The following is a 12,613-nucleotide window of genomic DNA, read 5'->3' as shown; positions in this document are numbered from 1 at the left end:
GATGCCAAAAGGCGTGTTGGACCAGTGGAGACTAGGCTCTAAGAAAAGCCGTCTCGGGTGTGGACCAATCAAATTCAAGGACAGTGCCAATATTACTATTATCAGAGTTGTCTCTTTTGTTTGCATTTTGACTGCTTGAGTTGTGGTTATCGCAAACATGATGCCTTGAATAAAGGTGTCAGTTTTTGTGCCAGTTAAAAGGGTAAAACCTATTACTATGGGACTCAATCTTTTTAAATCCAGATTGAAAATTAATTTCTAAAAAACTGCTTTGTTTTGTGTTTAGTTTGTATTCCCCCCCCCACCTCCCCACCTCTGGTTAGCATGGCTGGCTAACGAACGGTGCGAAAGAAGTTCTACATAGATTCACGCAGCGATCCATAGGTTGTCATCCTTCCCCCCCCCCTCCCGCAACTCCGATTAGAACGGTTGGCTTCGTACGGTGTGCGCAACAAGTTCAACATACATACATACATAAGACTCACACAAGAGACTCATAGACTCGCAGAGACCCATAGACTCACACAAGAGACCCATAGACTCGCAGAGACCCATAGACTCACACGGAGATCCATAGACTCACACAGAGACCGACAGACTCACACAGAGACCCACAGACTCACACAGAGACCCATAGACTCACACAGAGACCCACAGACTCACACAGAGACCCACAGACTCGCACAGAGACCCACAGACTCGCACAGAGACCCACAGACTCGCACAGAGACCCATAGACTCACACAGACACGCATAGACTCACACAGAGACCCATAGACTCGCAGAGACCCACACACTCACACAGAGACCCACAGACTCACACAGAGACCGAAAGACTCACACAGAGACCGATAGACTCACACAGAGACCCACAGACTCACACAGAGACCCATAGTTTGTTGTCCTTCTCCCCCCCCCCCCGCACCTCCGATTAGTACGGCTAGCTAGGCACGGTGTGAAAAGAAGCTCAACATACACGCATACGTATGTGCAGGATTTAAATAACATAACAGATTTAAACGACTGACAATTTGACGGTGGCGAAGGGAGCAGGTCACCTTCAGCACAGCCTCCAGCTTGGCGGAATCGACCGCAAACTTGCGGATCCCGTCCGAGAGCTTCTCGACGGCCATCTGGTCCTCGTTGTGCCGCCAGCGGAAGGCCTTCTCGTCCAGGCTCACCTTCGTCTGCTCCACGGACTCGGCTACGGACAACACGCGGGCAACAATCACCCACCCCCCCCACCCACCCGCCGTTCAGATGCCGTGTCCCCCCCCCCCCCCCCCCCCCAAAGCAAAAGTCCAGCAGCGCCAGCACACGTGCCCCAACACGTGCCGTTGTGAACCCCCTCCCCCCCCCCCCCCTGAGAAAACGGTAGAGGCGGTTCAGAGCTCTCACAAGACACAACGACACAAGATCCCCCCCCCCCCACCCCCGTGTAGCCTTAACGGACTGTCGGGGAAAGTGCCGTTAGCGAGCAGCAGCGCCGATGGAAGCCGGCACTGTGGCACACCAAGGGGGGTGTGGGGTGGAGTGGCCAGCGCCACGCCCCGACCGCCTTTGTCTCCCCCCCAGTGGCGATGTTCACTGCACACCGCACCAGGTACTCATTTGAGGCTGCGCCGACCTAGGGGAGGCCCAGGACCGGTGCAGATTATCGTCCCTGGTGTTGGTGGCCGCGAGCGGGTTTTCGAACTATGTTGGCTGCCGGGTTCGGAGCGCGGCGTAGCGCTAACCGCTCCCTACCTGAGAGGCACGGCCACTCTTGAGACAATGACTGCAAGTGTGTGTTGCATGTGGCATGTGTAAAAAGCCCCTTTGTCATTCCACAGCTGCCTAACCGCCCCCCGCCACACCAAAGGCCCACCACCCCCACCCCCCCACTCACCAAGGGTCACCCCCAAAACGTCGTGGGTTATTTGACCATACTTCACCACGCTGGCCAGTGTGCGGGTTTGAAGGCTGGCAGCTTAGCTGTGGTAACCTGCAAGTGTGGAATTTGATACGGCTGGGTCTGCCCTGTACTGCCCTCTGCTGCCCACACATTGCAGTGTTGTAACTGTCTGGGAGAAGCCGGCATGCACGGTCGTCTCCCCCAATCCAAGCGGTACCCAGGCTCGAACCTGCTTAGCTTCCGAGATCCGAGAGAGATTGGACCCATTACGGGCACTTTGTTCCTTTAGCCGCGTGCGCGCATGATGATTATAAAAGACACCGGTGTTCATTGTCTTTTATAAGTTGACGTGCCTGCGTGTGTGTGTGATGTATGCAAGTTGGCAAAGTGAGGAGCACAGGTGGTGCATCTCGGTCAACCTATGGCACCTGGGTCTGCGTCTGTTCCGTGACCTCCTGCCAACAGCGAACCTCCGACACTTCATGTGGCCCTAAAGTGCACCTAGCACGGCACAAGCGCCGCGGTGACGTCACCGCCACTTGGTGGCGGTGACGTCACCAAGTGGCGGTGACGTCACCACGGCACAAGCGCCGCGGTGACGTCACCGCCACTTGGTGGCGAACGACGGTTGTTGCTGTCGTCGTGCCAGGCTGTGCGCGCGCTTGTGAGGCCATCGCGTGAAGTGTCGAAGGCTCGTCGCTGGCAGGAGGGGTCACTGGGAGGGACCCAGGTGTTATGGCCTCCACTCAACAACAACAATTTCCCCAAGAGCCTGTGCTAGGCCACACTGGGGTGGTGGTGGGGGGGTGGGAGGAGGGGAGGACGGAAACTTTGCCTTCGCACGTGCGGCTGTAAACAAGAAAAAAAAAGAGGCCTAGCCTTGCGCGAGCGCCGTTGCAGCAGCACCCACCCTCTTTGGCGGAGAGCTGGGGCTTGAGCGTCTGCGAGTCGGCGTGCAGCTCCGCCAGCAGCTTGGGGGCGATGGTGAGGTAGTCGCAGCCGGCGAGCGCACGGATCTCGCCCGTGTTGCGGAACGACGCGCCCATCACGATCGTCTTGTAGCCGAACTTCTTGTAGTAGTTGTAGATGCCGCGGACGCTCTTCACGCCTGCGGAGTGGTGGTGGTGGTGGTGGAGCGGCGGTAGCGGAGCGCGAACTTGAGCCACGTGTAACCAGGACGCAACAAGCGAAGGTCCTCGTGCAGCCTTTCAACAGGCCGCGTGCGCGACTGTCCGTGTAATCGTACGTGCGATTGCGTGCGACTGTTGCTTATCGTCCACGTGATTACCGATCGCGCGTGCAATCGCCTGTGTAATGGTGCGTGCGTCTGCGCGACCATGAGCGAGAGTGACCGAGATGTCCGTGTGGTTGCGTGCGCGATCGATCATCCGTGTGACCGTGTGTGTGACCGTGTGTGCGGACCGTGTGTGCGGACCCGCTCGTGACCGTCTGTGCGATGATCGCGTGCATGGTCATTCTGTGTGACCGTTTGGAGGACCGTCTGTGCAACTGTTTGTGTGCGACCGTGTGTGTGTGTGTCATCACGATGTGCGACCCCGTCTGTGACCCCGTCTGTGACCCCGTCTGTGCGACAGTCTGTGACCCCGTCTGTGACCCCGTCTGTGCGACCATCTGTGACCCCGTCTGTGCGACCGTCTGTGACCCCGTCTGTGACCCCGTCTGTGACACCGTCTGTGACACCGTCTGTGACACCGTCTGTGACACCGTCTGTGACCCCGTCTGTGACCCCGTCTGTGACCCCGTCTGTGACCCCGTCTGTGACCCCGTCTGTGCGACCGTCTGTGACACCGTCTGTGACCCCGTCTGTGACCCCGTCTGTGCGACCGTCTGTGACCCCGTCTCTGCGACCGTCTGTGACCCCGTCTGTGACCCCGTCTGTGCGACCGTGATCGCGATGTCCGACCGCCCGCGGTGACCGTGCGTGCGTGCGTGCGGACGGACCGGGGTCCTCGTCGGGGGCGTAGGACTTCTGCGCGGAGTTGGCGACGTGCCAGTCGAGGATGCGCCCCACGAAGGGCGAGATGAGCGTGACCCCGGCCTCGGCGCACGCCACCGCTTGCGCAAACGAGAAGAGCAGCGTCATGTTGCAGTGCACGCCGTGCTGCTGCTCCAGGATGCTGGCGCGAGGGGCGAAGGGGACGGGCGCGCACGGACACACGTGTGTAAGTACGTTGCGTTGAGCTTCTTTCGCACCGTACGTAGCTAATCGGAGGTAAGGGAGAAGGACAACAAACTATGGGTCTCAACAAACTATCTCTCTGTGCTAGTCTGTGGGTCTCTGCGCGAGTCTGTGGGTCTCTGTGTTAGTCTGTGGGTCTCTGCGCGAGTCTGTGGGTCTCTGTGTGAGTCTGTGGGTCTCTGTGTCTCTGTGCGAGTCTGTGGGTCTCTGTGCAAGTCTGTGGGTCTGTGTGAGTCTGTGTGTAACTGCGTGAGTATATGGGTCTCTGTGCGAGTCTGTGTGTCTCTGCGTGAGTCTGTGGGTCTCTGTGTGAGTCTATGCGTCTCTGTGTGAGTCTGTGTGTCTCTATGTGAGTCTGTGGGTCTCTGTGTGAGTCTATGGGTCTCTGTGTGAGTCTATGGGTCTCTGTGTGAGTCTGTGGGTCTCCGTGTGAGTCTATGGGTCTCCGTGTGAGTCTATGGGTCTCCGTGTGAGTCTGTGTGTCTCTGCATGAGTCTGTGTGTCTCTGCGCGAGTCTGTGTGTCTCTGCGCGAGTCTGTGGATCTCTGCGCGAGTCTGTGGGTCTCTGTGCGAGTCTATGGGTCTCTGTGTGAGTCTGTGGGTCTCTGTGCTAGTCTATGGGTCTCTGTGAGAGTCTATGTATGTTGAACTTCTTTCGCCAACCGTGCTCATGAGAGAGGTGCGGTGGGGGAAGAACAACAATCTAGACATAAAAAGCAGTCCTAAGGAAAATTAGTTTGCAATCTAGAGGATTTAAAAGCGCAAAGCTCCAGTGGCCAGAGCGGCAATTGCCAACATCTTTGACAAAGGACACGGCACAAACGTACAGAGAAAGAGAGTGCGGTATATATATATATTTTTTAAACGGAATCATCTATAAACGCGTCACCCTGCGTCACGAGCGCGGCTCGCGCGGCGGTTGGCACTGCCGTTGCCCTCGCTCACCGGCCGGCCTGGATGCCCTCCCACGTGGAGGACAGCTTGATGAGCACACGCTCCTTGTCCACCCCAGCCTCCTTGTAGAGCTCGATGAATTTGAGGGCCTTCGCCACCATCCCGTCTCTGTCGAACGACAACCTGGGGACAGAGGTCAAGGGGTCAGTGGCCGAGGTCGAGAGGGCGGCGGAGGGTCGAGGGGGCGGCGGCCGAGGTCAAGGGGGCGGCAGCGGAGGTCAAGCCTTGATATGCAGACATCATAGACGTGGAACCATTGCACCGTACAACGGATTTCCTGCACCGTCATCTGCCACCCATTACCGAGGTCGGCAGCCTGCATGGGGAGAATAATCCTCATTCAAATTGCGTCGTTTACGCATCGGACATGCCGGGCAAACGGCCAGAACACGGCAACGCTGCTGCTGCTGCTGCTCGCAATGCGAGCGACTGCACGTCTCCTTGAGATGCGATGTGTGGCACGTGCTGGGCGAGACGTTAACTACCTCGCCTGGTATGCAGGAGGTCGTGGGGTTCAAACCCGACCCCGACGCCCCCGCTGTATATTTGGAGTTTCCGGTGTCTCTCTCTGCCCCCCCGTGGCCGCGTGGATTTTTCTCCGGGTCCTCCGGTTTTTCCCTCCACGTTTAGAATCGACGTCGTGACGCGTTTAAAGGGCACTTGGCCGCTGCTATGAATTTCCACGCGATCACGATAAGCCGCCAACTTCGTTGAGCTGCTGTCGTTTGTGATGGCCCTGGGGTCGCTTCTGAATAACTAACATTAAAAAAACTTTTTTTTTTAAACACGCTTTAATAAAATGTACCGTACTAGTAATGGAAGAACTCCACGGCTCCAGGAAGTGGCCCCGAAGCCAAGCCACAACGTAAGGGGACCCGTGGTGATTTACAGCCAACGTCAGTTGACCGCGGACAATCAGACCCAAGCCGAAACATAACATATAAAAAATATTGTTGAAAATATATATTTTTTTAGATTTGAAGCTTTCGTGACTGCAAGTATTCATACTCTTTGTTTTTTTCGGTAAAGTCACGTAGGTAAAATAAAATAAATGAAAACTAAATGAAATCACGACGTTTCGGAGGCAACACAAGCTTCCATCTTCAGGTGGAACAGTCACAGCAAAAAAGCTGTATCAAGTGCTGCGACTGTTCCACCTGAAGACGGAAGCTTCTGTTGCCTCCGAAACGTCGTGATTTAATTTCGTTGTTTTCATTTATTTTACCTACGTGACTTTACCGAAAAAAAACCAAAGAGTAATATATATTTTTTTATTTACCAAGTTTGGAGTCGATACCACATTGGGAAGTGGGTTAAAATCGAGTTACAAGATTTGAGGATACAACAACGACAACAACAGACAGAGTGAGTTAAATAAAAGCGTGACAAAAAAAATAAGAGCTACACATCTCAGCAGAACCTCGACCTGGTGAAGTAAAAATCTTTTAGTTTTGGTTTGGTCTTTCGTTGAGATGCGACGAGTTGAGCAAGTTGCCCCCCTTTACCTGGCATCCACCTCGGTGGACACCCTGCCGGGGATCTTCTTCAGGATTTCGACGCCAAAGTTGACGAACAGCTTGTCGATGGCGCCCGTCACCTGCTCAGCGGGAGAGCTGAGAGAGAGGCGGGAGGGGCGAGAGAGAGGCGGGAGGGGCGAGAGAGAGGCGGGAGGGGCGAGAGAGAGGGGGGCGAGAGGCAGAGGGGTGAGAGAGAGGCGGGAGGGGTGAGAGAGAGGCGGGAGGGGTGAGAGGGGCGTGATAGAGAGGGGGGGTGAGAGAGAGGTGGGGGGAGGGTGAGAGAGAGGCAGAGGGGTGAGAGAGAGAGGCGGGAGGGGCGAGAGAGAGGCGGGCGAGAGAGAGGGGGGCGAGAGAGAGGGGGGCAAGAGAGAGGCGAGAGGGGTGAGAGAGAGGGGGGTGATAGAGAGGGGTGATAGAGAGGGGGGGTGAGAGAGAGGTGGGGGGGGACAAGCGGAGTCACGACGCGTACTGCGCAAAAGAGCTTCGTAGCTCATCAGATTCCTCCAGTCCGTACAAAGGTTCCGGTTTCGACAAGCCAGCGACGCGCGTCACTCCACGCCACTCGCGAACGGCCGCATCGGAGGCACCGAGCAAAACGAGGGAGTGTCCCTGGGTTCGATGCCTGGTGTTGGACGGGTGTCTCTACCGAAGAGTTCACAGCGGTCTTGTCAGACACTCTTAAGATCCATCCAGGGTTGTACGTATGATGAACTTCTTTCGCACCGTACGTAGCCAACCGTGATAATCGGAGATGTGAGGGAAGGACAACAAACTATGGGTCTCTGTGTGAGTCCACGGGTCTCTGTGTGAGTCTACGGCCCTCTGTGCGAGTCTACGGGTCTCTATGAAAGTCTATGGGTCTCTGCGTGAGTCTATGGGTCTCTGTGCGAGTCTATGGGTCTCTGTGCGAGTCTGTGGGTCTCTGCGCGAGTCTACGGCTCTCTGTGCGAGTCTGTGTACGTGTGTATGCATGCTGAACTTCTTTCGCACCGAACGCAGCCAACCGCGATAATCGTCTTTCTGTGCGCATCGCGGAGGAAGAGAGATTCTCGCTCACCTGCCGTGATTGAATCCGTACTCCTGCGCGTCCTGCAGCAGGTGTTCGTACGCGGGCATTTGCGCCGCTGCGAGTAGCAGCGAAGGGTTGGTGGTCGCATCCTGGGGTTTGTATTCATCGATGGCTGGGGGGCGGGGTGGGAGACGGACAATGATGACCTTCCACTGACCATCTAAACCAGTGGTTCTTCTTCTTCTTCTTAACCTGGGTTAGGGTTCAGAACAACCGCACTATACTACACACACACTATACACTGCACCGGTGGTTCTTCTTATCTTGGGGGTGCATCTCTGGGGGTGTGCCGAGCAGTGGACAAATTTTTTTTTTTAGAAGGCAAATAATCGAAAACGTATATTAAGCACCCGCTAATTCCTTTGTCGAGGCACCTTAATCCCTCTCACACAGCTTAAAGGTCGCAGTCTGAGCTTGGCTCTCTTTCACTCCAGCGCAGTCTTCGAGACAGGCTGGTCCCTTCACCTGATGAAGGCCGCTTGTGTTGTGGCCCAAAAGTCGTGATTTTTGTTGTTCTATTTTTTTACCTACGTGACTTTACCGAATAGAACCAAAGAGTATGGATCCTTGCAGTCACGAAAGCTTCAAATCTAGAAACAACGTAGTTTGTTATATCAAACCCGGTGTAGTTATGAACATTGTAAATCGTTTAACGACTGCGAACCAACGAAAAGGGGTGCAAGGCTAAGTAAAGGTTAAGAACCACTAATTTAAACTGAACTATTTTCATTTTACCAGGTAAGGCCCACTGAGCTATACTCCCTTTCAGAAGCGACCTGTCCATCACAAATGAGAGCTCAACGAAGTGGCTTGTCACGTGGAAATATATAGCAGCCAAATACACTCTAAAACGTGCGTTTCTAAGTGTAGGGAAAACCGGAGGACCCGGAGAAAAATCCACGTGACCACGGGGAGAGCGGGAGAAAGACGTGCAAACTCTAAATACACAGCAAGCGGCAGGGTCGGGATCAAACCCACGACCTCCTGTATACCAGGCGAGGAAGTTAACGTCACTGGGTGTTGGTGGCTCACGGTCACCAACACCCAGTGACGATTATCTGAACCGGTCCTGGGCCTCCCCTAGGTCGAAACAGCCTCAAAATGAGTACCTGGAGCGGTGTGTAAACATCGCCACTAAGGAGACAAAGGCGGTCGGGCGTGGTGCTGGCAACACCCACCCCCGTCGTGTGGTGCCACAGTGTCTGCCTTCATCAGGCGTTGCTGCTCGCTAACAGCACTTGCCCCAACAGTCTGTTAAGGCTACACGGGAGATTCCGGTCTTTTTTGTCTTTCGGCGAGTGCCTGCGAGCGCCTGGCTCTTTGTATTTGTCATGTCGGGGTCTTCGTGCGTCCGTGAGCATTTGCCCGTGTTTGCCATGGCATCGCTCGTGCGATGGGGGGGGATCTTTGTCTCCGTTTGCACGTGCGGGGCGGTGCCGCAGAGGTTCGGGTGCAGTGGTCAGCCCCGCCGCGCCGCGAACCCGGCGACCCGAGTTCGATTCCCGCTCGCGGCCAACACCAGTGCGCCGGCGACCTGCAAACGCGCTGCGACTCGCTAACAGCAATTGCCCCACACGCAGTCTGTTAAGGCCACACGGTCGGGGACCTTTGCCTCCGTTTAATACGACCATACATCACCGCGTTTGCTCAGCGCGGGTTGGTGAAGACGGGGGGGGGGGGGGGGGACGTGATGCACATCCACTGGGGCACTAGGAGTACAGTACAACGCACGGCTCAGCGGTGGACTTTTGTTTTTGTTTGCAGGGCCGGTCTGCCGTCACACCAGGAAGCCACGCCGCCCGATGGCACCACCACCCCCCCCCCACCCCCCGTCTGTGCATGGTGGTCGCGCATCCAACAATTGAAACCCCGGTTCAACTCAACCACCTGCTCAGCTTCCGAGATCTGTATGTACTTTGTTGAACTTAGGAATATGCGTTTATCCTTTTTCTGATGATAAAACAGGCGGCGGTGTTAAGATGTTACAAACACCCAAACAAATTAACTTTGCAAGGGATGAAAGTTACTGCATTAAGCACACGCAGTACTTGCGGTGAACATGCGACACAAAACATGCTCTGATAATGTACGGGCCGTCGTCTCTGAAACCGATTGGTCCCGTGACATGCTGAACTTCTTTCGCACCGTACGTAGCCAACCGTGGCTGAGCGGAGGTGCGGGCGGCGGCGGGGGAAGCACAACGAACTGAACACACAAAAAAAAAGCATTTCAAAAGAAACGAGTTAATTTGTTGTTTAAAAAAAAATATATAAGAAACAAAAACCTCCGTACGATTTACAAAGTGGTCGATTCCCAGGGCGCTTTGGTTCGCGGGCTCATTTGCTTCAGGGTTGCATCACAGTTCCACTGTGCGGCAAAACGTCAATGCGGTAACCTGCCGCGTACGCGATTTGCGACTCCAACCCTCTTTCTCCCTTCCTTCTTCAATACACGTGGCCGCGCATGCATCATCTCCCACCCCCCCCACCACCACCAAGGCCGCAGGTGACAATTCCACATTCCCATGGCCGTGCGGGTCAGTCCCGTCACGAGATGAAACCCATCGCTGACCTCCCACACAAATGCGTATAGGATGACGACGTTTTGGCTGTCCGAATGATGGTGCCCCACTTTGTTGAGCTATCGTTCGTGGTGGCCGGGCGGCTTTGGAACAGGAAGTTGATGCCTCAGTGGGGACCTTTGCCTGGTAGGACGGTTTCGTGTTGTGCTTGTACGCGTTTGGGCGATTTGTTTACCTCTCTTGCACTTTGCACTCCTATCGCGTTTGTTGTACCGTTTGTGGTCGTAACGTTCTTAACCCGTGCCCACGACTGGACATCTGTGAAAAAGGAAAGAGCTTCATAGCTCATCGGATTCCTCCTGCAGTTTAAGTAAATATTCTGATTCTGCAACCATTCCCGATCGCTTTTGAACCACAGCGTCGTCAACAGCCCCCGATCTTGATGTTGTTGTTGCTATATATATGGAGCGGAATCAACAAGAATCCACTGTTGTACTGCACTTACATGTTCCCCCCTGTCTTCGCCAACGCAATAGCCAGCGTGAAGTATGATTGGGAAAAACGCGGGCGTTTGGGGTGGGTGGGCATCACCAGGCAGTGTGATTGACACCTGTACTGTATACATTGTGACCACTACACACATTCAGAAAGACTCGATTTGGATGACACAGCAGCAGCAGAAGGGGCGGAAATCATCCCCTATTGACCGGCAATGAAATGGCTAGGAAATGTTTACTACCTCGCCTGGTATGCAGGAGGTCGTGGGGGGTTCGATCCCGTCCCTGATGACACCTGCTGCTGTATATTTGGAGTTTGCGTCTCTCATCATCATCATCACGGTGGCTAGATGTTGACTACCTCACCTGGTATACAACACATCTATTTTAAAACATTTTTTATATGTAATGTTTCGGCTTGGCTCTTAAATTGTCCACCACGGGCCCCCTTACGTTGTGGCAAGCTTCGGGGCCACTTCCTGGAGTCGTGGAGTTCTTCCATTACTAGTACGGTACATTACGTTAAAGCGTGTTTAAAAAAAAAGTTGTTTTAACATACATAAATATCAATTATTAACAGGTAAGGGACCCTAAGCCATCGTAACTGCCCTCATTCCACCAAGTGTCGCAGCAAATTCTCAAACTCACTTCGTTTTTTTACGGGGCGTTAAAGAAGCCGCGAGCCGCCGCGGAAAATATAAGAGGGCGCCGTTTCAAAACAAAGATATAATAATCATCTCACAATCACCATCATTATTATTAAATTGCCCGTGTTAGAACAGTAAACGGTTAGCTGCCTTCAATTCCACCACGCTCATCTCACCGTTGAAGTCGCCCGTGTCGGCCACCACCACCGTGTAGGTCTTCAGCTGATCCAGGACGGACGACATCGCGCACTCTATATAAGGGGTGGTGGTGGTGTGAGGGGGAAAGTTGCCTTGAGGTTAATTACTTTGCAAATTAATTGCGGGGAAAAGGCCGCAAATGTAACGCCCTCACGAACACGCCGCGCGAATTGGGACCCACTAACTTCCGGCGCGCGGCGCCTTATATGGACGGCCTGTGCCGCGCGCTCATTGGCCGGCCGACAGCGGTCGCTGAGCTCCTATTGGTCAACTCGGGCTACGGCATCGCGGGTTCAATCACGAAACGCGATTCGAAATTCGAACGGGGGGGTGGGGGCGGCGACGGCTACGGTGGTCCCTTTGGAACGATGACGTAGCGCGATTTGGTAACTGTCATCTCACTGGGTTCCTCCGTGTCTGCGTGTTCTGACGAAGAGTTATTGCCCGAAACATCGCTTATTACATGTTCTTTACGAGTAAGGCAACAATCGCGTTATGGCCGTGTTGAGTATTACAAAAAAATAATTTAAAATAATACTCGGCACGCGTGGAGTATTTTTTTAAAAATAGTATTATTATTTTTTAATACTAAACACTTATTAAAAATAATAATACTAAACACGCGTGTTGAGTATTGAACACCTCCCCCCCCCACTGGGGAGACAAAGGCGGCCGGGCGTATCGCTGGTCACACACAGCCAGCCCATCGTGTGCCCCGTCGGCCTTCACTGCCTCACGAGGGCTCTGAAATTATCCAGAATGAAAACGCACTTCTTTACAGCTGCGTTGTGACTTCAGTCTGTTAGACTTCCCGCCCGCACCTCCGATAAGCACTTGTTGGCTATGTACGGTGCGAAAGAAGTTAAACATGCATAGACTCGCACAGAGACCCATAGACTCACCCAGAGACACACACACACAGAGGCCCACATACTAACACAGAGACCCACAGACTCACACAGAGACCGATAGACTCACACAGAGACCGGCAGACTCACAGAGACCCACAGACTCACACAGAGACCCACAGACTCCCACAGAGACCCACAGACTCACACAGAGACCCATAGACTCACACAGAGACCCATAGACACACAGAGACCCACATAATCACAC

At 54.2% G+C, this 12,613-nt stretch overlaps 1 protein-coding gene across 1 annotated transcript; it reads right to left on the bottom strand.

The window, feature by feature from the left end:
* Positions 1–929: 929 nt before the first annotated feature.
* LOC142923739 (transaldolase-like) lies at positions 930–11,688 on the bottom strand. The gene is made up of 7 exons (XM_076064721.1): positions 11,476–11,688; positions 7,623–7,746; positions 6,554–6,661; positions 5,040–5,171; positions 3,857–4,032; positions 2,805–3,002; positions 930–1,204 (listed from the first exon to the last, which is right to left on the bottom strand). Exons 1-7 carry the CDS (start codon positions 11,540–11,542, stop codon positions 945–947), a joined length of 1,065 nt encoding a protein of 354 aa, XP_075920836.1. The 5' UTR covers positions 11,543–11,688; the 3' UTR covers positions 930–944.
* Between the last annotated feature and the right edge of the window lie 925 nt (positions 11,689–12,613).

This window comes from Petromyzon marinus, unplaced genomic scaffold (genome assembly GCF_048934315.1).
Source record: "Petromyzon marinus isolate PM22_M1 ecotype Great Lakes invasive population unplaced genomic scaffold, UKy_Petmar_22M1.pri1.0 PM_Scaffold_630, whole genome shotgun sequence".
Taxonomy (NCBI): domain Eukaryota; kingdom Metazoa; phylum Chordata; class Hyperoartia; order Petromyzontiformes; family Petromyzontidae; genus Petromyzon; species Petromyzon marinus.
This window is presented reverse-complemented; position numbering and strand designations above follow the sequence as displayed.